The following is a 26,105-nucleotide window of genomic DNA, read 5'->3' as shown; positions in this document are numbered from 1 at the left end:
CTGTCCCTGGAGGTGTTGAAGGCCAGGTTGGATGGGGCCCTGGGCAGCCTGGTCTGGTATTAAATGTGGAGGTTGGTGGCACTGCCCAGCAGGGGGGTTGGAGATTCATGATCCTCGAGGTCCCTTCCAACCCAGGCCATTCCGTGATTCTGTGATTCTGTGAGTGTTGCTGTTGTGGAGCTCGCAGGAGCAGAGCAGGGTGCCAAGGAGGTCAGTAGTGGAGGTGACTCTTACTTCACACCTTCAAGGCCAGACCAGTTCCTGGTCGTCCAGTGACTTGCTCTTTCTCTTGGTCCTTGATGGCCCCAGGAATATTTGTGGGCTGTGGGTGCTGTCAGTGATGCTTATTTGAGAGATGGTCAGAGTAGGGAGGAGGAATCTACAGTAGTGATGAGTGAACAGCACCTTGGGAGCAGATATGGAAGAGAATGAGTTCAATGGAGATTTGAAAGTTACAGCAAATAATGAAATGAATACAGTGCTCTTGGAACAGCCCCAAGAAACAGGCTAAGAAAGACCCCTTTCTGAATATTTTAATCAGTCTTGAGATATGAATTGTAGTCATACTAACAACCGTAAGAAATGGTAGAATGTTTCAAAGATGATGTAGAAGGAAGACTGATATTTGATATTCTTGCAGGCAGGAAGAACACTTCATATTCATACTGTGTTCAAGCAATGATGCAAATGTAGGGTGGGACTCACTCATTCTTGGAAGATGACTAGATAACAGCACTGGTCAGATGGCAGCAGGGATTATGCCTTGCGTTTAGGTATCCATGTGCTTCGGTTCTCAGTTCAGCCCAACCCAGTTCAGCCTCAACTTTTAGGTCCCCACTTCTTTTCATGCTGTTGATGACCCGGATGCAGACTCTCAGTAATCACATTCCTGTTCCTTATAGAATGCAGAAATATCAGGCACAGCCAGATTGTACTATGCTGCAACCCAAGCTCCTGACGTTTCATCTGCCAAATCCACCAGGGTGCAGACCTTCCAAATGGCTTCAAAACTTGCACACATTCCCATATCTCCTCCTGATGACAGGCTTGTGCAAAGATATGCTCTGTGTGGTAGGAAATGGTGGCCAAGAAGGCCAATGGCATCCTGGCTTGTATCAGAAATAGTGTGGCCAGCAGGAACAGGGAAGTAATTGTCCCCCTGTACTCAGCACTGGTGAGGCCGCACCTCGAGTACTGTGTCCAGTTTTGGGCCCCTCACTGTAAGAAAGACATCGAGGCCCTGGAGCATGTCCAGAGGAGGGCAACAAAGCTGGTGAGGGGTCTGGAGCACAGACCTTAGGAAGAGCGGCTGAAGGAGCTGGGGTTGTTCAGTCTAGAGAAGAGGAGGCTCAGGGGAGACCTTATTGCTCTCTATAACTACCTGAAGGGAGGTTGTAGTGAGCTGGGGGTCAGCCTCTTCTCTCGTGTGACTAGTGATAGGACGAGAGGGAATGGCTTCAAGCTGCGTCAGGGAAGGTTCAGGCTGGACGTTAGGAAATACTACTTCTCTGAAAGGGTGGTCAGGCACTGGAATGGGCTGCCCAGAGAGGTGGTGGAGTCACTGAGCCTGGTGGTGTTCAAAGAGCGTTTGGATGTTGTGTTGAGGGACATGGTTTAGCGAGAACCATTGGTGAAGGGCGGATGGTTGGACTGGATGATCCTGTGGGTCTTTTCCAACCTTAGCAATTCTATGATTCTATGAAAAGTGTGTAGGTTATGAAGTGTCTAGAAGAGACTGAAGTCATCTAAGTCTGCTGAAACTCTCATCTGTTTCTTATGCTTGAGTTATGCTAAAAACAAGGCAGTAGCAGACTAATACCTGTGCATAGCATCAGGATGCTTTCATAGTGACCCAGATTTACTTGAAATTTCGGAGCCTATTAAAAGGCATTTTGAGACTAAACACATTTGCTCATTACAAACCAAATAATTAAATAACAGTAGGACTGCAAACACATGCAGCCATGAGGTTGCAGGTCCCATGCTCTGCAGTAGACATTTCCCCTTTCCTGGAACAGGAGATGATTTCATCCTTTCCTGCAGCAACATCATTACCAGTCAGCTTTTTGGTGGGGAATGCCATGCACCTCATTCATCCAGCTTACATGAGCACTGCTGATGACAACCTGTAGCATGGATCTTCCCCCAAGCTGTGTTTGTTTAACCAGTATTTAGCAAAGTCGTTGTTCCTAATTTGTCTGTCTAATTTGTGTGCAATTAGCTGCTTCTGTACCCATCATCCTGCACACCTACTTGTGTGAAGTGATCCTGCTAGGTGGGGAAAAGTTGCTGTCAAAATCAGAACAGCTACACTGGTGCAAGCCAGCTAGGAGGTGGGCGTGATGTGGCAATGCTGGAAATCCCTCTGCTTTCAGGGGCTATACGTTAAAATAGCTATACGGGGCAGCTGGAAAACAAGAGGATTTGTCAGCTGTAGGTGTATATTTGCATCAGGTCTGGGCTTGCACACTCAGACCAGTCATTTCTCCACAAAGAGCTCTTTCCAAGATCGTGCATCCATTTGCAGTAATGTATCCTCTTTTTTTTTTTTAAAAAAATTATTTATTTATTTATTTATTTATTTATTTTTCTCAGCAAAGGGTGGGTTGGGAACATCCAGTTCCCCATATTCATGATCCAGATGAGTAATTGGCAGCTCTCCTAAACGTGTGTCCTCATGCATCCATGTGTATTTATGATCTTCCTCAGTAGAGAGATGAATGTATTTTGTCTCTGCAGATCCTGCTAAGCCCACTTTCTTCTTCACTTTCTGCACCTACAGATTGTCCACAGCCACATAGCTGCCCAAATGGATATTGGGGTACCCCAATCTTGTGTGAAGCGGAATGCTGGAGCATCATTTCTCCAGGAGACTGGGATAGCAGGCTTGGCAGAGCAGGGCTCTTCTTGGCAGCTCCCCCATCCCTGTGATCCTCACAAGTGCTGTGTGATGCTTGCAGATCACTCCTGCAGGTAATGCTGTTATACAATAACAGCCAGTCTGCTGGAGTATCTCCAGATCTCGCACAAGAAAAGGGTTTTATTCTGTGCTGGAGTGACTCCCTGGCCTGGAGTCCCCAGCCTTTAACCAGAAGATGGCACAATGTAACCGTTGTATGAACCTGGCTACTGTTCCCAAACCCATCAGAGAGCTCTCCCTAAATAAAGCGCTGACAGCTGCTAAGAGGAGGACTGAACGGTCTGAAGTCTTCTTAGGATTGTCTGCTGGCACTCAGGTGAGCGCTGGAGTGTTGCAGACCCCAAATCTGTCTTCCTGGGGTCTTCTCCTCTGGAAGCATTGAAGGCTGGGTTGCATGGGGCTCTGGGCAACCTGATCTGGTGGGGGCAACCAGACCATGGCATGGTGACAGAATTAGATGATCTTTAAGGTCCCTTCCAAATTAAGCCGTTCTATCATTCTGTGGTTCTTGTGCTTCTACATATGCATTCGAGCCGGTATATGCATGTGCCTTTCTTCTCTCCCCCTCTCTCCACTTACGTGTTTGTGTGCACACATATGTGGGGATATCACATATACGACTTACACAGGGTTACACCCACTTCCAGCAGGCCTGGATTTGGCAGGCATTTCAGACAGCCAGCAGCCCACCTGCTTAATTATCCCCCCGGCCCCCAGCAGATCTCTGACCCTCCAACAGATGCAAGTGAGACCCCAGGAACTAATGTATTAGGGACCCTGAGCTGTCAGCACCGGCTTGTGGCCTCAGTCCCCCAGCCTGTGTCTGCACACCTGGGCTTGTTGGCAGCACCAGAACCCCAGGTGCTCCCTGCTCTCACATTCCTCTGCTTTCCTTCCTGTGAGATCTGGGGACTTTCTGCCCGCGTTGGTGGGACTCCTGTGGACTCTCAGCTTGGCTTCGTGTTGTAACACCACCTGTGTTAGGGTTGTACCTACAGCTTTAGAAGTCAGGGAATGGCTCAAAGAGGGGAAGCAATCCCAATAGCTCTGTGGCTGTAGGTTATTCACACTCTGTATCAGTTGGTTTCCATGGTCAGTGTCAATCAGCACTTGGGAAGGCTGAGAGTCCAACACTGCCTTTAAAAATAGGAAACTGAGGCTCATAATAAAGCAAAGGATTGGGCACAGATATTCCATGATTCTATCCAGAGCTCAAGAAGCATTTCAACAGAGCTTTCAGACACATGGTCTGATTTTTGGGTGGTCCCGTGTGGAGCCACGAGTCGGACTTCATGATTCTTATGGGCCCCTTCCAACTCAGGATATTCTATGATTCTATAAAATAAATGCAGTCCGGATCTGGATTCCTTTCTCTGTTCCTTGGCTGTGGCTATAGGCAAGTGTGTACCTCTGTGGCAAACAGTTACCCCCGTTGTGCCCCTGACCAAATTCTTGGGCACATTGCATTGCTTCAACAGTCGGGACTTGTAAAGCCCTCTGAGTCTTGCATGAACAGGCCCGTAGGAGTGCTAAGCATTGTGGTGCTGAGGATGGATTATTTTAAGGCAGGGCCCAATTAATGCTGTTGATGATGATGGTATGACAGGCAGCAGCTTAACAACAGATCCTGCAAGCACTGAAGGCCAGGAAGTGAGCAAGGCCAGATTTTCCTGTAACTTTTTTTTGCCTTTCAGCTCAGTACTGACATCAGAGTTGTGCCACTGGGCATCACCTTAAGGGATGTGTCCCAGAGGACAGGTGCCCATCTCCAGAATTACTCCTAAGGTTTCTTTGATCACTACTGAAAGTTTTTATTTCACATTTGTGACCTTCTCAAACACAAGCCCTTTGCCTATTTAGGAAGATACAAGTCCATGAAAATTGTGGTGGCAAAGAGAGCTTAAAAAAAATAATTAAAAAGAAATAGTAATTACTTGCCTGTGTTGTCTCCTAGGTCGGTGAAATTTGTTCTTTGGTGCGCCTGATAATGATTGCATTCAATAATCCTCTTCTGAACAGAAACTGTTGGGACTAATTTAGGTTTCAGGGCATAAATCCAACCTTAGAAGACTGTAATGTGGTAGCTCCTTACCATTGAATTACATGTTAAGTATCTTACAGTAGAACTGTAATTATATGCTCACTCCAAGCATTGACAAGTAAACAGGATTATAACTGTCTCTGGAACCAGCGTTTGCATTAATTCTTCAAGAAAAAAAGATACTTGAGGACACATATGGGGTTTATTTTCTAGCTGAAAGCATATCATTGTTATTTATTATTCACACACTACTGCTATACATGGCAAAACAGAGCAGCACTTACCAGCTAAGGGGGAGATGTGGATAAGAAAAGAAGAAACAGAAGTAGATTTTGGTGAATTCAGTGTATAATCATGCTTTCATTATCGGGGAAAGTGTGGGAAGGGAATAGTTAGATATTGACAAAAATGGGGAAATTTATGTGATGCAGTGGGAACACAACGGAGATGTGCTTGCACAGCGTCGGCACTGAACGGCTCAGCCATACTAGAAGGTCTGGAACACTGTACACAGAGCTTATGATCCATCTTTCCTTATCTTCCCTAGCACTTCTGGGTCTCGAAGGACTTACCAGCCTGAATCCAGCAACAGGATCCTGCCAAAGACTTTTGGCCTGGCCCTGGAAATCAAATATCTTGGTTTGCATGGCTTCAGATGTAAGAAACACAATGGTGTCGAGCTGCCTTTGAAGGAACTCAGCTGGGTGCCTTTGCTTTACCAGGAAGGTTTAGCTGCAGAGGGACAAACCACCCATCCGTTACTCACTCATAACTGGAGACTTGGCAGAGTTTCTCTCTCTTTCTCCTCTGGCCAGTGCTGGGGTGAGGAAGGGGAATGATTAGCAAGATTAATCTCCTGTAGACTAGATGGACGTGTAATCTTATGCACTATCTTCAAGACAGACTGGGTTGATGTTATTGTTTCCTTTTCATCTGAGTTTACATCTTCACAAGCAAAGGCAATAAGATGGAAGTAGGCATGAAGGGAAAAATATGAAGGAGAAACGAAGCTGAAAAAAAAAAGAAAAAAGAGAAAAAAAAGAAAATGCACTAAAAAAAAAATCCAAGAAAAAGGACAGTGCTTTTATTCTGCAGATTCAGTGGGGGCAGGTGTAAAGCTGAGAAGTGTCTGTAAAGATCTCCTAAACACCGTACTAACTAAAGTGAGTAAATGATAATGTGTGAGTACAAGGGGTTCGTTCATGGCAGGGGAAGAGGAAGATGGTGGTGCTGGGAGGGTTATGTGCTCATGGAGGTATTTGCATGAGGCAGTAGAAGCCAAAGCAGCAGAGGACATGTCCCACTGTGTTGTTATGAGAGTTTCTGCCTCTAACAGGCTGAACATCAGCTCCAGGCTCAAGTGCTTCTGAGCTTTGGAGAAGTTTGGACTCTGAGCCAACTTCTGTGGCTCATCTCCGACCATTATTTTGTCAATCTCAGCTCACAGCCTTCACATTTACTCATTGTGCAAAGTCCCCTTGTTAGGGGGTGGTAGTGTCAGCCGCTTGTCCTACACCTACATTATTAGGAGACACTTTCACACCATGTGCCCTGCACCGTGTGGTGGTATCTGGGGCTTCACACAGGCATTCTCACTTCCAGCTCACAAGAGCTGTGACATGACTTGCCATATATCAGGAGCCTGTACATGATTGACATCTGAACTGGCAGTGAGAGGAGAAGGGTTGACATCTGGTTTACACATGCTCTGTGTCGAGGTCTGGGTATGTCCTTGATGGCAAATACTGCTCCAGTGAAAGCCCAAAGATATGTTGCTACTCCATGAAATGGAGCTACTCGCAGGCCAGTGAAGAGGGAGGCTGAGATTTAATTTATGAATGGTAGTAAAATGCTTAGAGATGCGTGAGTGACCAGCCTAGTATATATCTGAATAGCAACCAAACTTCTTACACAAGCCTAAGAACTGATGACTATTTGGCTTTACAGGTTTCCTGACTTTCCCAAGGATGACTGTATCTCAGTGTGTGCGTGGCTGGAGAAATCACAACTTTACACGTGGTATTTCAGCTTGCAGTTCCAAGCACCTCAATTTCCTTGTGTTCACCAGTTTTCCCTGAGTAAGGATCTGCTAATTTGGGTGTTTCTTGTTGTTTTTTGTTTTTTGTTTTTGCACATTTGAAATGAACCTCAAAGGGGTGGGAGAAACTCTGTACCTCCTTCTTCAACCCGCATTCCCTTTCTCACATAGTTGTAAATGTGGTTTACCTTTTTATTCTGCTTCTTGAAGAAAACAAAAAGACAGGAGGAGCAAACCAACCTGCCCAGAGTTGGCTATAGAAAGGTGTCAGTTTCTCTGAGTGCAAATATCAGAAGGCTGAAAACAGACAGGGTCGATTTTTACATTCTTGTCTTCAGGAGGGAAAGATCAAGAGAAAAGTTCAAAAGCCCTTATTAGATGGCAAAAGACTTGGCCTGAAAGACTTTCCAGGACTGTTGGAATACTGCTTTGTTGAAGTTCATTAATATAGCATAATTCAACTGTGTCTTCAAACAGAATTGCCAGAAAAGTTATAGTGGCAGTAGGTTAACCTCCACCCCGCTTTGAGTTCTGTGTCACTTTTGGGTGATCCACAAAGCTTTACTTAGATCCAAAATACATCTTTTAACCATTTTTCCCAGCACACTTCTGAGGCCTGTGCAAAAAAGTAACTACTAAGTTGTTCTCACCTATGTGATATTGGCTTTCTTGGGTTGTATCTTCAGTACAGCACGGACCTATATGTAATGAAAGTAATTATGCAAGAATATAGATGTTAGCAAACAATTTTTTCTAATTAATAAGTAAGAATCTTCTTATTTTCTTCCTGCGGACACCAGCTTGGATACCCTCCAGTTCCATGTTTAAGAGATGTGTGGATGTGATGCTCAGGGACGCAGCTTAGCGATGGACTTGGAATGTTAGGTGAATGGTTGGACTCGATGATCTTAAAGGTCTTTTCCAACCTAAATGGCCCTCTGATTCTGTGATCCTCTTGACAAGCAATTTTTCATGTCCAAAATTTTGTGTTTTTCCTGAAGGTTGCTGCTTCTTTCCAGCTTCCTAGGTTTCAAGCCATGCAGATGTACTTCCTGCACCCAAATTTCTATCCATCTTGAAGCACCTTCTGGAGCACTTTTCACAAAGCACAGCCTGTTGTGTTGCCTGAGGATGTTCTCAACGTGAGCATGCCCAGAAACAGCGCTGGGAAAATGTGTGTTGGGACTGAATATTGCTCAGATGCAAGCAAAGACTGACACTGTGATAATTGCCTTTGAGGGGGCAATTCTTCATCCCTTGGTTGGTGAAAGCAGAGTGCTTCCTTGGGCCATTACTGTGGGCTGGCATTGCGAGAGCTGCATGCCCTGCATATTCACCAGTGTGGCACTCTCCACTGGACATCGTGGCTGGTGACTTGGAAGAGTAGAGCAGTGGTTTTAAACCTGGTTTTATTTTTGAGTTTCTTCTGAAGTGAGGGCCTGGTGGAACTTTCTTGCAGATACCCTCAGTGTCTGTAACTCAAGTCCCATGCCTTTGTGCTACGTTATGTGACAGACTTGTTCAGTGCTTTGTAGGAGAATTTGTTGGAGTTTACGTACCTTGGATTACTCACATTGATCATCCTCATAGTTCTGCCTGGCCCTGAAATGTATTAATTTTTTCCACACTGCCTGGACTGCATTTCCCTGTGTAAGACTCAGGATGTGGTATTCCTTGGAGAATTCTTTTGCACTGTATAACTTTACAGTATGCACAATTTCTGCCCTCCATCAGTTCACATCATCTGCTATGAGCAAGTAGGGGTGGTTGTGGCTGTAATCTGTGTATCTCAGTTAATAGTTGCATCAAATGTTCAAATGTTCATATCCTTTCCATAGTGACAAATGATTTTATGGAAAAGACATTTGGGCTATGGTTAGGAAAATACTTGTATAAAATTCCATGTATTCCGTCTTTGTGCACTTGTATTTCTGTTTTCAACTGAAATGACAATCCTTATCCCCTTGCTAGCAGAGTGAAGGTAATGCATCCATAATGAGCAAGCTGAGCTATATTATGTATTGCCAGAACTCGCCATTTAAGCTCTGCCACTTGAATTCCTGCAGAAATTATGTCCTTGATTTACACCTTCCATATTTACTGTCCTGTTTTCCCAATTGGGAGGACTCTCACCTTGCAAGCCCAGCAGATTTCATCTGGAGCTGGTGGGAAACAAACGTCCCAGAGTCATTCACAGTATGGCTTTTCCAATACCGTTGCATAAAAAAAGAGAAAAGAGGATGCCAGCTCTGACAATGACTCCACGTATGCTTTGCACCACTTGTAGATTTTCGAATCATTAAGATAGGAAAAGACCTCTAAGATCATTTAGTTCAACTGCCACCACACCCCCACCATGCCCACTAACCATGTCCCTCAGTGTCATTTCTCCATGGTTCATGAACATCTCCAAGGACTGTGACTTTACCACCTCCCTGGGCAGCCTCTTCTAACACATTACCACTCTTCCTCAGAAGATTTTCTCCATGATATCCAACCTGCTTCTATGTTCAGTTGAGAGCTGATATTAAATTCCTTTTCCCCCACTAACTCTGCAGGTCAACCCAGCAGAGGGATGGAGGCAGTCTGGGTTCCATCTTGAGTTATGCAGGTACAAACACAATCACACCCTTGGTTTTCAAAAGCTTTGTTTCTTGCTGTGGCCCTACAAAGGCAAGTGCTTTGCTTCTCTGGCGGGTGTGCAGAGCACCTGGAAAAAGCATGAATGGCTGTGAGCCTCACATCATCTGCTTCTTACCTTTTTGCTAGGGGTAAAAGAGCCTGTGGAGCAAGACGGATCAATTGTCTTTAGAGCTGGTCAGATTCATGGCATCAGTGAACCATTCCCAAAGCGGAGACCCACATGTTGAGGCTGCCAGAAAGCACAGGATCCTCTCCTGCCTCAGGACACCACACTGCTGCCCTGGGCAGAGCTCATGTAGGATCCCTGTGTGAGCAAAATCCTATCGCTGCCTTCGAACAAGCTCTAGATTTGGTTGGAGCGGCATCAAAGCAAAAGGGGAGGTGAAGCTGAGGACTCGACCCGCCAGCCCAGGCTGAACTGCAAGGCTGGCAGCGAGGGGAAAACATATTTCTGCTGCTAAACAGATTTGGGCTGGAATCGGTGAGCAATTACCAGGCTGCCTCTCTGAAGTTTTCTTAGGAAGAGCTCTGCACGTGCACAGATCGTGCAGTTTTGCTGGATTTCTCTGCCTTACAAACACTGCTCAGATTTTAGTGAGTGCATAATTTTCTCTTTGGTTGATCACTGCCAGGAGTTATTCTGTTATACCTAGGGTTGTCTATTTACTCTTTAAAGTGTGTTCCTTTTATTTATTCCTCCAGAGCTGCCTGTTTAATCCAATCTCTTTTCCACTGAATTACACCAACACAATAAAACGAGACAAACAGGTTCAGCCTGGGTCAAGGGTGGCAGAGGAAGGGGCTATATTCTTGACAGGTAATAACTCTAGCATTAAAAAAAAAAGAAAAAAAAAATGAATTTATTGGGACTGTCGAGTTTTAAAACCTGCAGGTGTCATTCTATCTATCGAAGTCTCTGTTCGTCTCAGGAGATTTGGACTAGATGGCCTTTGAAGGTCCCTTTCCACTCAAATGATTCTATGATTTATCCATTTTCTCCATCAGACCACACAATCTGTTTATGAGGGTAGATAGTGATAGGACAAGGGGGAATGGTTTTAAACTGAGACAGGGGAGGTTTAGGTTAGATATAAGGAGGAAGTTTTTCACCCAGAGGGTGGTGACACACTGGAACAGGTTGCCCAAGGAGGTTGTGGATGCCCCATTGCTGGAGGCATTCAAGGCCAGGCTGGATGTGGCTCTGGGCAGCCTGGTCTGGTGGTTGGCAACCCTGCCTGTGGTAGGGAGGTTGAAACGAGATGATCTTTGAGGTCCTTTTCAACCCAGGCCATTCTATGGTTCTATGAATCATGTACATCGTGGACAGAAGTCCCCGTGGGAGCAGCTCCCACGTCTGCAGCCCTGGTAGGCACTCATGGCACATTTCTGCTGTCTCATGATTGCCCTACACTGCACACTGCAAGTAGCAGCCTTTTTTTTTTTTTTTTTGGTTCTTCATTATTAGCTATATATCTTAATTGCTCTCTTCAGTAAACAGACACCTGCACTTTACAGGAACACGAGCAGATAAGTTCTGCAGCCCATGGAGGTTAACTCTTTATTTATTTCTGTGGCACATGATTTACTCTCTAGCAAAAGGTTGTCACCCTTCAGCTGCTCTGCCTGTATCTGCTGCTCCCCAGGCCACCAGCCAGCTCCACTCTGCTCCTGTTATTTTGGAAACCCAGAGCTGCGAGTTTCGTAAAGGCTGGGTTAAGTAAGCAACAGATTTATCTCTGTCTAAAGATAAAAGTGTTTGGCAGCAAATGCTGGCAGCTCCTCGCATATTTCCAGGGCTCCTTAGTGTGCTCTCTGCTCTTCCCTTCACGTGGGGATGGTAGCGGGGATGGCTGGCCAACCATGGGGGTTTTCTCCCAGCACCAGGGTTAATGCTTAACCCTGATGTGCCTGGGAAGGGTGGGGTGGAGGCTGCGCCTTGTTGTCCTCAGCATGTCACATGTCAGTGGATTTTGCAGCTTGGGTTCTCAACTGGAACATCCCAGGGTGATGGCACTGAGGGATGGGGACGGGGAAGTATCCAAGGCTGTGGATGCCCCATCCCTGGAGGTGCCCAAGGCCAGGCTGGATGGGATCCTGGGCAGCCTGATCCGGTTGGGGCACCCAGCCCTTGGCAGGTGGTTGGAGCTGGGTGGGCTTCAATGTCCCCTACAACCAAAGTCCTTCTGTGATTCTATGGTCTTCCTGCAAACCCTGTTGCTGTACTAGAGCGGCCCAGCCTGGCTAGATCCACACCTGGAGGAATCAGAGAGCTTCTCAATGAACCACAGCTCCTGCCACCCAATTCCCTGCCAACATTTCCTATTATTTCTTTCTTATTATTTTTATTTGTGTACAGATAAAAAAAAAGAAAAAAGAAAAAGAAAAGAGATTTCCTATGAGGGTTGTTTCCGTATGGTTTTATGCATAAGAGTAAACAAGGCATAGCTGTTGACTATACAGTTAACATATTTTTGGTGGTGTTCCCATCCAGAAAATGCAGCTGCATTATATTCATGATAAAGTGGAACTAATGCTTGACTTCAGCAAGAATGTTAATAAATGAAAGACATTGCAAACAACACTGATTGAAGCAAAGTGTCTGTCTTCCCCCACAAAGAGAGGCGAAAATATAATGCCTGACCTGGAAATCATCAAATTTCTGATTCCAATTGCATCCGTATGGATCTGAAATCATTTTCTTGGTTTCAGTGGATGGTTGTGGGTTGTTCCTTCAGATGATTTGGGGTTTATCCTCACTGTGACGAACCAGGAAAAGCTGTGCTTGTGCCACCCCATCTCACCCATCTCGCCCCGACACAATGCACATGGCTATTACCCAATGTCCTACTGACGGCAATTAAAACACAAACACACGGTCATATTTTTGGATGAAATTGTACAAACATTTCAAAACAGTTTATGTATCCAGATTTGTGTGTTATCAGAGAGCACCACACAGGCTCACGGAATTTATGGAGAAGGCTGAAAGATTTGAAAGGAAATGGTTTGGGAAGTTGTCTTATTTTTTTGAACATAAATCCCCAAACAGTTTCCCTTAACATTCCTCACATCTGTGCAACAATTAGGACTTGGCATTTCTGTTTTTCACTCTGTCCATCTTGGGCTTTTAGAATTTTTGCTTATTTCTGTTTATTTTTTGCGCCTCTCCCTTCATGTTTGCTACATCTGGAGGACACAAACCCAGCATCAGTGGTTACAATCAAACCTCCTTGTGCGGGAGGATGCTGTGAAGGAGCAGTGAGAAGAGATTTAGGCTTCCAAAACCATGGTCGTATCCCTAGATGAGATATTTATTGGCACAGGCTGCCCATGGAAGCGATGGAGTCGCTGTCCCTTGGAGGTGTTCAAGAATGGTGGAGATGTGGCACTGAAGGACATGGTTAGTGGGCACAGTGGGGATGGGTTGAGGTTGGACTAGATGAACTTGGAGGTCTTTTCCAGCCTTAATGATTCTATGATTTTATGATTTAGGTTCAGGGATGGATGTTCAAAGTCTTCAGCTCAGATACCTGGAAGATGTAGTTGCTCACAGACGAGTCTGTTGGCTTGATCAGTTTTTTTCTCACTTACAGTGATTCCAATGGCTCCAAGGGGATTATTGTTGTATTAGCCAGATGTAAAAGGAAGGCAAAATCAAATCCTTCATGTATCATTGTCAGGCCAACTCCAAGAAACCCATGCTGAGTGATATAAAGGATAAGGAGCCTGAGGAAGGATGTGTTTATGGAGAACATTTGGAAACTTTAACTACTTGTAGCTAGACCAAGCGCTGAGTAAGGAAGCTGCCTGCAAATGTTTAAGAGGGAAAAAGTATAGAGCATAAAATAAATTGCTCACGGTGATACAAAGGGATATGAGAAAGAAGAATGAGACCCATTCAAAGAAAGCAGAAGGATTGTAGCTCTTCCAGAAAAAAAAGGCAACCTGATCTCCCATGGGGTTTTTATACCATATTCTTCATCCAGAACACCTTCTGGGAGTGTGGAAATGGTGTGCTGAGGGCATTAGGGGGAAAGCAAGAAAATGTTGCTGGAGGAGAATATCTTTTGTTGGTTCAACTAAGAGAAGCCAGAGCTTCCCCTGAAACTACAGCCCCTGAGGAAGTGGAGAGCAATAGAACCTCCAAGCCCCACATTTGGTTGACAGGACTCTGAATGCCATTTCATCACTTTTTCTTCTCTGCCAGACCATGGTGTCCATATAAAATTTAATCTTATGAATATAATGGGCCATTTCATGTCCTTGCAACACTGTTTAAAACAAAGCTTATTCTAAGGGAATAAGTGTGTATGTGGGGGAAAGTGTCATTTTTTTAATAAGAAAAAAATATAGTTTTCATGATCATATAATCCCAGTCCATCTTTCCTCCTCCATGTACCTCTTCTCTGAATATATCTAAGTTACTGCCAGACCTTAGTTACCACATATAGAGCAGATGATGATTCAACTCTCACAAAACATTACTTTCTTCATAAAACACACTTCATCTTTAACTATGACAATTTATCTGTAGACCCAAGTGGCTTAACACAGTGGCTATGACAAAACTCATCTCAGTTCCTGGGGCCTGAAGAGTCTCACCTGAGCAGCCAAGTAGAAGGTCCAGAACTTTGGGGTGATCTCCGAAACCTGCTGGTAAAAGCATCTACGGAGCTGTGGAAGTCCATTATCTGTGTAAGGTGGTGCCATGTTTCTTGTCTTACTCAGTGTGCAGATGGGAAGCTGTGTGCTGGGCTCCTTGGTTGTCCAGCTGGGACTTTTTCCATGCTATTGGTAACCTGAGAAGGGTTAGGTTTAGAGGCAGGAGGTCAAGGGAATGCTCCTATTGCTGTGTCCTTCCCTCACCTTCATGTGCTCATCAGCTGTGCCCCATTCCATGGACCCTCCATGCCATGGACCTGTGCCACCAAACATTATGCTCCATCAAAACATCAGTGCCACCCCAAAGTAGCCTTGGTGGCCCCAGCCTAAGGGTACTGGAATAAACACAGCAGCCCATGTGCCGGTGCATTTCATTGACCTGTCCTGCAGTTTGAAGAAATCCATGAACAACAGGTGAGGAATTACAACCCGGAGCGGATGTGTCTCCCATATTATCTGTAGGAAAAAAAAAAAAGAGGCAAAATAGCTGAGATGCAAAGTGGAGAAAAAATGGGGATCTGTGATGATGGAGGTGAGCAGCTCCTGGGAGAAAAGAAGCAAGAAAGCTGGAAAAACACCAAGCCACGATTTCAGAGGCAGAAGGAAAGTCATTATGGGGATGCACATTCACTGGACCATCAGAAACCTGGACATCCACATTCTAGCAACAAGGCTTTGGGGACATGTGGGATACAAATGGACTGTTAGCTGCTCCTTGGGCCACGTGGAGACACATCCTTGGTTGCTTAGCATTCGGGTCTGTTTGTCTGTTTGTCTCCATTTTTCCCACAGCTGACTGTGGGGTGCGGGAGCAAAGCAGGGCTGTTGAATTTCAGCCTACTCAATCATCCTGCAATTTGCAGCCAGCCCAGAAAAACAGAGCTCGGCATGTTTCCTTATTTAGGTGGAAGTGTTGGGAAAATGGCATGAGATTTCATTTCTGATAAAGTAGGAGCTGTTTCAGGAATATTAATTATTTTGGTTGTATCAATGTTTTACATTTATTTCTCTACAGCTGTATAGTGAAAAAGATGGATGGATTTTATGGCCTGGTTTCAGGGTGTCTTTGGGGCACTCCCAAAGCCCTGAACAAGAAAGTAAGAAATGTACAGACATCTGGGAGTCAGTAGGGGTGGTTCCCTGGTTATTTTAGCCTGGGGTTGGGAAACTATGGGCTCTGTTCCCTGTCTCCTTACAGAGAATGTCCCTCTACAGCATTTATTGTGGTCAGATCCTTAAAAAGTTTCTGGATGCCCAAAGATGGAGGCCTAAAGGGGAATCTTCAGGCACCTGGGTGCTTTTGAAAACCTTATGGTCTACCTGTCCAGTTCTCTATCTCTCAGAGCTTCCCAATGGGAAAGTCTACAGGAGGCATTCTGCTACTTCAATGATCGTAGGATCACAGAACCATAGAATGGCTTGGGTTGGAAGGGACCTCAGAGACCTTCTAGTTCCAACCCCCTGCCTTGGGCAGGGTTGCTACCCACTAGATCAGGCAGTAGACAGGTTGGAATGCACCGGGAGACCAGGAGATGTGGGAACACATGAAACTTTTCAATAAGAAAATGAGGATGTAGGACTGGATCCATCCACGGTTATTTTTCCTCTGAGCTGAAACTGCTTCAGACTTCAGTGTGCATGGGAACAGAATGTTGTGTAAATATTTTTGGACTAGATAATAAATGGTGATGTCCTTGGGACAAAAACCTTGCCTCCTTCATAGTAAAACGGCCAGGAAATGTTACCAAGAAGTGTTCAACAGATCATCCTCTAGTTGTAGATCTCATCTTGTGCAACTTGAAGTGACTTTATCAGGACCCATGGCACAAACACAACCATGTAGGTCGAGTCCTGGAGGTTTGACTCAGTCAACGCTGCCTTTGAAGTCAATGAGGCTGAAGTTATTGCCTGACATGAGGAGCAGTCCATCTGGGATTTCTCATATGATGAGCTTTAATAATAAAAATGATGAAAATATGTAAAATAAATAAAAATGATATTGTCAGCCACTTTGTTTGTTTCTGGCTCAGGGGGTTTATATGTTTAGTCTTGAGTGTTTTTCACATTGATTTTGTATATCCAGATTTAATGCTGTCTGGAACCACTGAGTAAAGGCATTTAGTAACAACAATAACAGAGGGTGTGATTTCATAATCCTAACAAAACAGATAAGGTGGGTTTGAGCTGCTTCCCTGTCTGGCTGTAGGGGTTCTCCGGCTGCAAACCACACTGGGCATTGAGATAGCTTTGTCTTGGGGGAGGCCTTTGTGCTGGAGCACAGCAAACGAGAGCTGGTAAGTCTGAGAGACCTGATAGCAGCCTTTCAGTATCCAAAAGGGACCTATAAGAAAGAAGGGGACAGACTCTTCAGCAGGGTCTGTTGTGATGGGACAAGAGGAAATGGCTTCAAACTAAAAGAGGGGAGATGTAAGTTAGATATAAGGAATAAGTCTTTTAGATTGGGGTGGTGAGGCACTGGCACAGGTTGCCCAGAGATGTGGTGGGTGCCCCATCCCTGGAGACACTCGAGGTCGGGCTGGATGGGGCTCTGAGCACCTGATGGGGCTGTGGGTGTCCCCGTTCAATGCAGGAGGGTTGGACTAGGCAGCCTTTAGGACACTCTTCCAACTTAAAGAGTTCTGTGATTCTAAATAACGTCAACAACGTTTCTCTCTCCGGATACAAAAGGAGAGCTGTTTAGGCAACACACGTTTAGGAAACCACTTGGAAACACAGTATTGCCCACTGAGCTGTGTCCCTCGTGCCACATCTCCACGGTTCTTGAATAGCTTCAGGGATTGAACCCCCCACCCCTCCGGGCAGCCAGTGCCAATGCTTCATCGCTCCGGGAGAAGGAGTTTTTCCTAATACACAACCCGAAATGTTAGTAGCCAAACTGTAGCAGCTCATCTCAGGAAACGGCATCCCAAGAACCTATTTTCCAGCTTATTCGGTCTCTTCCCGAGACGAGCCGTGCCCGAGCACTGAGATGGACACGCAGCCTATGGGCGGGATGTGGCCCGATGTCCCCCCGCCACGTCCCTGCTGTCCCTATGGGGGTGCCCACCCGCGGTGCCCGTGGCGGTTGCGCACGGTGGGGCCGCAGGGATGCGCGGGGCCGGGAAGGAGCTCGGCAGCTCCGGGACGGGGCTCGGGGACCGCGGGGCGGCCGCCCCGCCGCTAAGGGTTAAGGGGAGCGGCGGGGAGGGCGGGGGCTGCCGGGGATTGGAGCGAAGTTTGGAGCTGGGCGGTGCCGGGCCGCCCTCCTCGGCTCGGCCCCCGCCGCCACAAAGCCCTGCAGGGAAAGTTGCTCGATCGCCCGTTTCTCTTCGCCCCCCCTTCCCCTCCCCCTTTTCCTCCTTCTCGCCCCGACTCCCCAACCCCTTTCCCCTCCTCCCATCTCTCCTTAAACGGGATTCCGGCTCGGGACGGCACCACCGGGCATCCCGCGGCTGCAGCCCCCGGGGCTCCGGCAGGTCCCCGCTGTCCCTCCGCACGCACACACTCACACACACACGCATACACACATACACACACTCACCCCACTCCGAAAAGCAGTGAGAATTATAACCCCCCCCCACCCCGTCCCCCGCTTCTCTCCCTTTAACCCCTCTCATTGGAGCAGCAAGCCGGTCCGGGGGTGCTGTGTCCGCTCGGGAGGGCTCACCTCAACGCATCCAGGCAGCCCCCGGTCCCGGGGGGGGGCGATGAGGTAGAGGGCGGCGACGGAGCGCCCGGCCGGGGGCCGCGGCAGGAGGGCATGAAGCGGAGAGCGGCGGGGATGGGCGGCAGCGCTCGCTGCTGAGAGCCGGCAGCGGCCAAGGTAAGTGGGACCCCCCCCCCAATGGAGCGGGGTGGGTTGGGATACCCCCCCCCCTGGGCTGCGGACACACCTGGCGGCATCATTCCCCGTGTGCCCCCAGGTCCTAATTTCTGCTTCTAACCCTCTTTCCCGCTTGCCCCCCCCCTCCCTCCCCGTAACCCGTCCCTACGAGCTCCCTATGGGGCAGGCGATGGTTGGATGCGGCGCGTTGTGCATCTCGGGGGCACTGAGGAACCTCAGCGGGAGCTTTACGAGGGTGAGGGATTCAGACAGTGCTTAGAAAGTGAGAGTGTGAGGAGGGGAGTGGGGCGTAACGAACGTCAACCCGATCTGCCCCGGCGTATCGCTGCGAGGGCATCGCCCGAAGGTGGTGTGTTTCATGGGGTTTGGCTCCGGGACGCACCTCTGGTGCTCAGGGAAATGAGTGTGTGTGTGGGGGGGGGAGGGCTGGAAAATAGGAAAGCGACGATCAGAAAGCGATGATCCGTGCTGGAGGAGCGCGTGTTCCCGGGGCAGAGCGGGGCCGGGGCACGGAGTGTGTGGGGCTGTGGAGGTAGCGCTCCCCCTCTCTCTCGTCCGAATTCCCCCGCAAATTGTTAACCTGAAATCTTGGTTTAGGGCCGCTTTTGCTCGCGTTTTGTTTGCCTTCCAGGCTGGTTCTGTGCGGGATACCGGAGAATTATGCATTAACTGTAAACTTAGAGCAGCGTGCTGGCCTCAGTGGGTCTCTGATTTATATCAGGCTGAAGCAGAGCGGAGGGCAAAGTTTTGCTTGCTGAGCACCAAGGAATGAATTGCAAACACGCTGCGGTTGCGTTTACTCTTCCTGCTCTTGCACTTCTGCAATAGCCCTTAAAACTCTGCAAACTTGTGGGCTGTTTGCTTATTTCCCCCCATAATCACTCCGCTCCCTTTCCTGCAGCTCCGAGGACGGCAGCCCGTGCAGCTCACAGGGATCTGCTTTTCAACATGGGATTGCAGCTGGCGCTCCTGCTCGCAGGAATCGTCGCGCTCTCGGACTCAGCGAGAGGTAAGGACTGAGCAGCTCGAGCCCTCCTGCTTGCTGCCTCGCCATGCACACGTGCTCCATTGCTGCCTCTTGGTGCTGCTGGTTGCAGCGTGGATTTGGTGCTGTGGTCGCTTAAGCACAGGTGGGCTCGCATGGGGCTTTCCTCATGCATCCCATTTAATTTTAAAGGAAAGCAGCTGCATTCCTCCGTGGATCAGAAATACCTCTCCCCTTCTGTAATCCCCCCCTAGCCCCTGCGCTGTATATTCCCACCAGCAAATGTAACAAACACATCCATTAACCTCCCCGGTGACAGACAAATGACAGCTCCTGATAGTGAGAACATTTAAGAACTGGGGCTCCAGCAGTCAGTCGGGTTTCAATACACAGGTTACCAAATGCGTTGACCTGGGAGTGGGAAGGTGCCTTAATACGAGTGTGGGGTCAGAGCAGGGAATGCTGCCTTTTTCCCTGCCCCATACCTTGGCTGGTGGTGTCTGAATGGGAAACCACCGCTCACAAAGGAGGGGTTGCATTGTTCCAGCAGAATGGGTGCGTGGCTTTGGGATGTAGACTGCTTCAGCTGCACGTCCCAAGAGGATCGGAGTTGCGCGGATGAGTATTGGAGATGAGTGAATGAGCACTGGAGTTGTGTGAATTGATGGAAGAGCTTTAAATCACCTGATGCAATCAAAAGATCTTAAAACTTGTGCTTCACTGGGGCCGTAATTTGCCAAAAATAAAACCAAAGGGATGGGGAGGGAGCATTGCTCTACAAACCCAATGCTCGATTAGTGCTTTGCTTTTTTTTCCATCTTCGCATTGGCTCCTAAGCAAATATTTTATGGAGGCAGAAGCACTATAAAATGATCAGCTGGAAGCTGAATGAAAAAGAAAACAGTGCATATAGGCTCGGAGCCCTGCAGCCTGAGTTCCCAGCCAGGTCTATAATGTAGACTCCGCCGAAGTTGTAGGCAGCGGCGTATGAAATAAGACGACCTCATGGATGTAGGTTATTGCCGTAGACTTGAGGAGCTGGTGGAGTTCTGAAAAAAATCTGAAGTGGGCAGAAGACAAAAGGAGTTTTGTCTGTTGTGAGCGGAGCGTCGGCTGCTTTCCTGGCAGCCCCCGTTTCGATGCTGTTTGCACTTGTCTTGCTCGTATTCTTTTATTGCCTCTGGAAAACGCGGTGCGATTGACTGCGGGCTGCTGTCATGTGAAGAAGAGCCAGACAATTAACAGCGCTAATTTCAGAACATCGTTGTTTTTCCTATGGAAAAGAGTTTTTTTGTGTGTGTGTTTTATTTATTTATTTTTTTTAAGGCAACGTTAACAGGGTCACAATAGTGATTGGGTTCATTGAACTCGCTCTATTCAGAGCTGGAAAAATCCATCCCGCATGTGGATGGAGAGGTGGTGTGGGACGTTTAAAATGAAATAGAGTATAAATCCAGGGCCAAACCCATGAAAAATATCATTCACTCATTGGCTAATAGCAAGAGGGAGGAAGAGAAGAAAGAAGGGTAGATGTGGTAAAAACAGAGCCATGGCCCTACCATTACAATCCTGCTTTGCTTCTCTTTGAAATCGAGAGTGTTTTGAGAGCAATGGGTGCAGATGAAGGATCAAACGTGTACGTGAGCAGAGGTGGCACATCTCTGGCACATTGCAGCCGCGCTTGGGGCGGCCAATCATTATCACTGATTATTGGTTGTTTACTTTGGGATAACTTCAGGTTCATGTAAAAACGTGTCCTGCCATGAATGTGCCCGCAGATTTTTTCCAAATGTATCATGTGGTGGGTTTGGAGGTGGGGAGGTGTCACCTGCTTGGGTCTATCGGCTGCTTCTCAGCCTGAGATTTTTATTTGGAGGGAGAAGGGCTCTTTGTTTTGACCGAACAGCCTTTAGTAGCCCTATCCCAATTGCAAATTGTACACGTGTGGCAAAAAGTGTGCCAGCGTTTCCTAACCTGTGTTGTCAAGAGGTGCTCAGGTGAGGAAGGTGGCTGAGAAGGCTCTGGTTGAAGGCATTGGCCCTTCTCTTTTATTAGGCAAAAGGAGATTTTGGTGGAATTAGGATGTTGGTTGCGTGCACTGCACTGGGCAAGGGCTGTACCTAAGTGCATTTGCACAAGGGGGCAGAGGTAAGTTGCCCACGCAACGCAGCCTTGCTACTCCCTGGCAGCTCATCTGCAATCTTGCATTAATGTTACCTTGTAGTATTTTTACCTCTGTATTTAGGTGGTGCCTTTTAAGGTGAAGGAACAAACAGGGCTGTCTGATGAAGCCAATGCTGCAGCTTTTTCCCAGGTTGGGAGCTGTGCCCTCTGGCTCTGTCCCTTCTTGCACGCTTGTGACCTGTTGTATCTCATCACCCACACACAAAATAGTGAAATAGGGGATTTATTAGGTAACATAAAATCAACAACAGTAAAAACAACATAAAATCTTAAGAAAGCAACAAGATAAAGTATCAAGAGCAGGGCTCAATTTTAGAGGATCGGGAGTGGAACTTATTCTGTATGAAAGGATGAAGGATGAGGTAGTTCTGTCGAGGTCTGAACCTGTATTTTCCAGTACTGGAACTTAAAGACTTTTGGCTTGTCTACACTGTAATAACCCTTCCAAAATAGTTAATCTGGAATAAATGCTCCAGACACCAATCTTAATCCAGGCTGAGGACCCTCTGGAAGGAGGCTGTACTCAGTGGTTGCTCCTTGGGAGCTGTTTGGGTGAACCTCCACACTCCTCCATTCCCTACTGGGTGAACACAGGAACTTCTGTGTGCACAAAACCCACCCTTTGAGCACATAACCTGCTCTCAGTGGGGGAATATCCCTCCTGGCTGGCAGCCGAGGCACAGGGTGACAGCTCCAGCCTTTCTGCCAGCAGCCCCAGCTACGTCAGCCCTTAACCTGGGAGAATGATGCAGGGCCGGTGGCTCGTCCCTCATGTCACTCTGTTCCCCTTCCCTCTGCACAGCCCTATACTGGGCATAAAAGCCCTCCTCCGCGGGGACGAATGCCATCTTGGGTCAGTAACCCTTGGTGACTATGTCCTGCAGCAATGTGGCTCCGACCACTCCACACCTCCGGTCGGATACAGGTAATACAATCTGATATTTTCCCACTGGTGTTAACTCAGTGACACACGACGCAATATTTGTTCCAAATCTGTCAAGTTGCCATCCGATTCACTTTGGTTACCGTATATGGTCACACTGGGATGTGCCTGGCTTGGTCCCGTGGCTTAAGCAAGATTTTGTACGGTATGTTTAGAAGTTTTTTGGTAAGAGCAGTGACAACCCTCCTGTTAGCGAGTAAACTGATATTCTGCTGGAAACTAATTAGTTTGGATGTTGATTTCATTTTCAGTGCCTTGCGTAGGGAGGGGAAGAGCAGGACCTTAATTACTTTCTACTCTTGTGCTTCTCTCTGCACCACTTGGCTTCCAAGTCTCGTTGGTTCCTGCTCTATGGGGAACGTGTTGTTGGGACTATATTAAAACTCAACAGTTTGGTGCAGAAATAATGCCGTTTGCCTTTTTTGCCAAGTGTTGGAGAAAAGGGAATGGGATGCTAGAAAGTTTGTGGTTGCGTTTATTGTTATTGTTATTTCTTGGAAGCTGAGTACTTGATACATAAACCACAAAGTTAGGGAAGGTTAAATAAGAATGAACGGTACTGAATGCGGATAAGATAATATAAGAGGTGGCTGTTGGCTTCTGTATACAACCTCCTTTATTCCTGCCCCAGTGTTGTTATCAGGTATAACAACTCGGTAATTCCTCACTTGTGAAAGAGGAGCGCATTCAGATCTATAGCCTGATCCAAATTTTATGTAAGTGGCTGCAGATTTCCTGGTTACGTTTGGTGCCTTTTTTGGGCCATGCTTGCTTGGGAATAATCCGTCATCACGACTTGTACTGAAAGCCAACAAGACAATCTACGAAAATCCTGGTTGTTTTTTTAAGCTGTAGTTCCTCCCTTCTTCCGAGACCGTCGGTCTCTTTAAACTGTGGCTGAGTTTAAACATAAAGTACAGCGTGTGTCGTACTGGAAAATTAGATTATTTATTTTTTTATTTTATTTTTTAAGGAATATAACAAAACTCAGCAAATGGCTCGAGTAGGTGTGGACTTTCCTTAACATTTTTATAACTTTGTTTTTGAAGTACATGCGTTGCTTTGACCTTCATTAAAGGACGCAAGCGGCAAATTCACATACGTCTGTTCTGTGATGGACCTGGACGCAGCTCAGTTCCAAAGCCAGACTTTTGTCCACAAAAGGAAATTTGAGGTGCCACGAGGCCGTGCTTGAGAAAATACAGAAAAAGCGGTTCTTTCATGAGAAAATATTGTTCAAAAAAAGCCAAAAAAGGCAATACTGACACTTGCTAGGAAGTTGGTACCTACTTTTTTGCCGGTGAAGCCGATCATTCCTTTCCAGTGGGCGTCTTGCTGTGCAATGGCCCGGGATCTGGACGGCCACTGCCTTGACTGCGTATTTTGGATTATTTACTGGAAAAGAGAAAACATTTCTACCAAAGCGGGAAAATAATAATACAGAAGTCTTCTTCCACCTATCTGAAATTAGAAAATAGAACGTCAAAACCCTTTGGTCACAGCTTTGTTTATTCAGTGGGAGAGGAATCTGTGCAGCTTTCTGGTTTTCCTGAGATGTGAAACTCCTGCTTCTGTCCGCAGCAACCTGTAGAATTGTGCTGTTCAAAGGGACCGTGCAAATGTATCCCTGCATTACAAGTGTCGGTGGCAATGCTCCTTTCTCCCTTTCATTTCGTTAACCCCCTCATTTTGTCTTGTTTCAAAGAGTTCGTCTTTCATCTGCCCTCTTCCTGTGTTTTCTGGTGAGCTGCTCAAGCTGAAATGCATTTGATCTTGTTTTGGACATTTAATTTGGATTTCTATCCCTTTTCTTGCTCTCTGTAATCAGTCTTCCCTCGGAGCATTCTGTAATATAAGCATGCCTGTGTTTTTAGTTGGGTTGACCTGTCCTCATATTTTGCACCAAACTTTTTATGAATGCTTTTGTTTGCAGAAGGGAACTTTTTAAGAGCAGTGTAAACGTGCAAGTTGCAAAGACTTTTGCAGGCTTATTGAACCTGGCACTCATTTGTATCTGACGTGGTACTATGATAAAAGAAAGAAACTTGCTCAAACAGCCTGGTCTTGCTGCCCAAACGCTGGATGAGATAAGCAGATGCAGCCCATGCCAGGTGGAACAGGTTAGGACCTGATTTGGAGCCTGTGAGCATTTGTGCTGTGACTCCTCCTTGCTCCCATAGGCTTTGATTCTACCTCTTAAGGATGACCTGCACAGATGATACGTGGTATCGACTGCTGGGCTGATCCCCGCTGTACGCCGGCAGCGGTGGGCTAAGGGCAGGATCTTGGGTTCTTCCACTTGCTCGCTCAATGGGACAGCTCGGCTGGATTTTTTCTCCCAGAAACACACAGATTCTGCCTGCTGCAGGCTCAGGCTGGCAACCGGAGCATGCACAGCGGGGGCTGAAAGCAACTTGGAAATTCATCGCTTTAACTTTGGGTTTTATCCGCGAAGAATGGGTGCCATTCTGCAGGCAGGGTTGCTAGGTGTGGAGGAGCTGACAACTGGCCTAAGTGTTATTTAACAAGTTAATATATGCCATCCGCTGCTGAATCCTTTCACATCTCGGATTTATTTTTTTTTTTCTTTTCCCCTTTCTGAGTCAAATAAACGGGCTGCTTGGAGCTTGATTGCTTGCCCTCATTACACAGTCTCCCCATTGTATTGCAGTAGAAACACAGTATCCAGCAGGGCTGCGAATAACCTGAAGTTTTTATTTCATCCCAACCACCCCAATTTTCGGGAAGAATTTCAGCCAATAACTCCAGGCTACTTCTTCCATTAAGTGTTCAAACTTAATTTTGAGCTTCACTAAGGGAAGAAGAATGTAAATTGGGAACAGAGGCTTCCCAGAGAAGGTTAATGTTTCTCGGGACTGCTGCACCTCTGCTCCCAGCCTCTCCTGAGTAACAGTACGAATGGCTTCTAGTTTGAAAAGGTCCCGAATCACTGCTCCTCATGTCTGGTAAATGTATTTCAAGAACAGCTGGCACAGTCTTGGGTATCCTGTCAGGTGGCTGAGAAGTGAATAATGTGAGGATTATCACAATTGAAGTGCCTCTTGGGTTGTATTGCCTTCGATGATTATTTTAGGAGCTGTATTTGTGTGTATTAAATAAAAATACAGGAACAACAGACAAATGCAGAAATGCTGATTTTAAAAATTTGCCTATTTTGCAAATGAATTCCTATTCTCTGTGCTGGGTTGGCTCACGTATGCCTGGTGAACTGATGGGTGTAGGAATTTGGTACCGCCTTGTACTGACTACCAGTGGCAGCTGTGCACCTCCCAGTTCTCTCCAGAACAAGATGTCCAGGAGGGATAAAGCTGGAAGAGGTCATGGAGGGAAATCTAAGCATTAGACAACCTCTGGGAGGCAATTTTTTCTGAACTACAGTGCTGATGCTCTTGAGTCCTTGTGAGGCCGAATACTGAAAGAGAGACTTGAACGGGCAGCCTGTGTGCGTGATCAGGATGGTGAGATGCAGCTATTCCAAATCTGCCCTGTATTTCCCTTTTCTTTTGCATCCTCCCAGGTACCCCGTATCATTATATATCTGGTGATGTACCTAATTGACTTTTGGCCACCGTGTGACGTGGAGCAGAAGCATCCTGTTGCAAAGGGAGGCTTTCATTATGATTGTTAGTATTTTACTATTACTCTGTATGAGTTTATATCTTCCGTTTTCTAGACATGTGGTTGGGGTGAAGCCAAATCAACTCCAAAGGAGGGGGAAGAAGCAGTTACTCAGCCCCCTCAGAGCAGAAGCAGCCCAACTAGAGGAGTTAGGCTGCTACAGACCCTGGGGCACTATGAACTGGTTTCTTTTTCTCCCTCTTGAC

At 46.8% G+C, this 26,105-nt stretch overlaps 1 protein-coding gene across 2 annotated transcripts in view; it reads left to right on the top strand.

The window, feature by feature from the left end:
• Positions 1-17,740: 17,740 nt before the first annotated feature.
• Positions 17,741-26,105, top strand: part of FGFRL1 (fibroblast growth factor receptor-like 1) — a 167,721-nt gene continuing 159,356 nt past the window's right edge. Inside the window, exons 1-2 of one of the 2 annotated variants that reach the window (NM_204456.2) lie at positions 17,741-18,127; positions 19,050-19,157. In NM_204456.2, coding sequence (NP_989787.2) covers positions 19,097-19,157 — 61 coding nt within the window. In that variant the 5' untranslated portion in view covers positions 17,741-18,127; positions 19,050-19,096. Of the gene's footprint in view, positions 18,384-19,049; positions 19,158-26,105 lie in introns of both variants that reach the window. The other variant, XM_025149470.3, reaches the window with a different exon arrangement.

The sequence above is a fragment of the Gallus gallus genome, chromosome 4 (assembly GCF_016699485.2).
Source record: "Gallus gallus isolate bGalGal1 chromosome 4, bGalGal1.mat.broiler.GRCg7b, whole genome shotgun sequence".
NCBI lineage: Eukaryota > Metazoa > Chordata > Aves > Galliformes > Phasianidae > Gallus > Gallus gallus.
The sequence above is the reverse complement of the archived record's forward strand: the minus strand, read 5'-3'. Positions and strand labels throughout refer to the sequence as shown.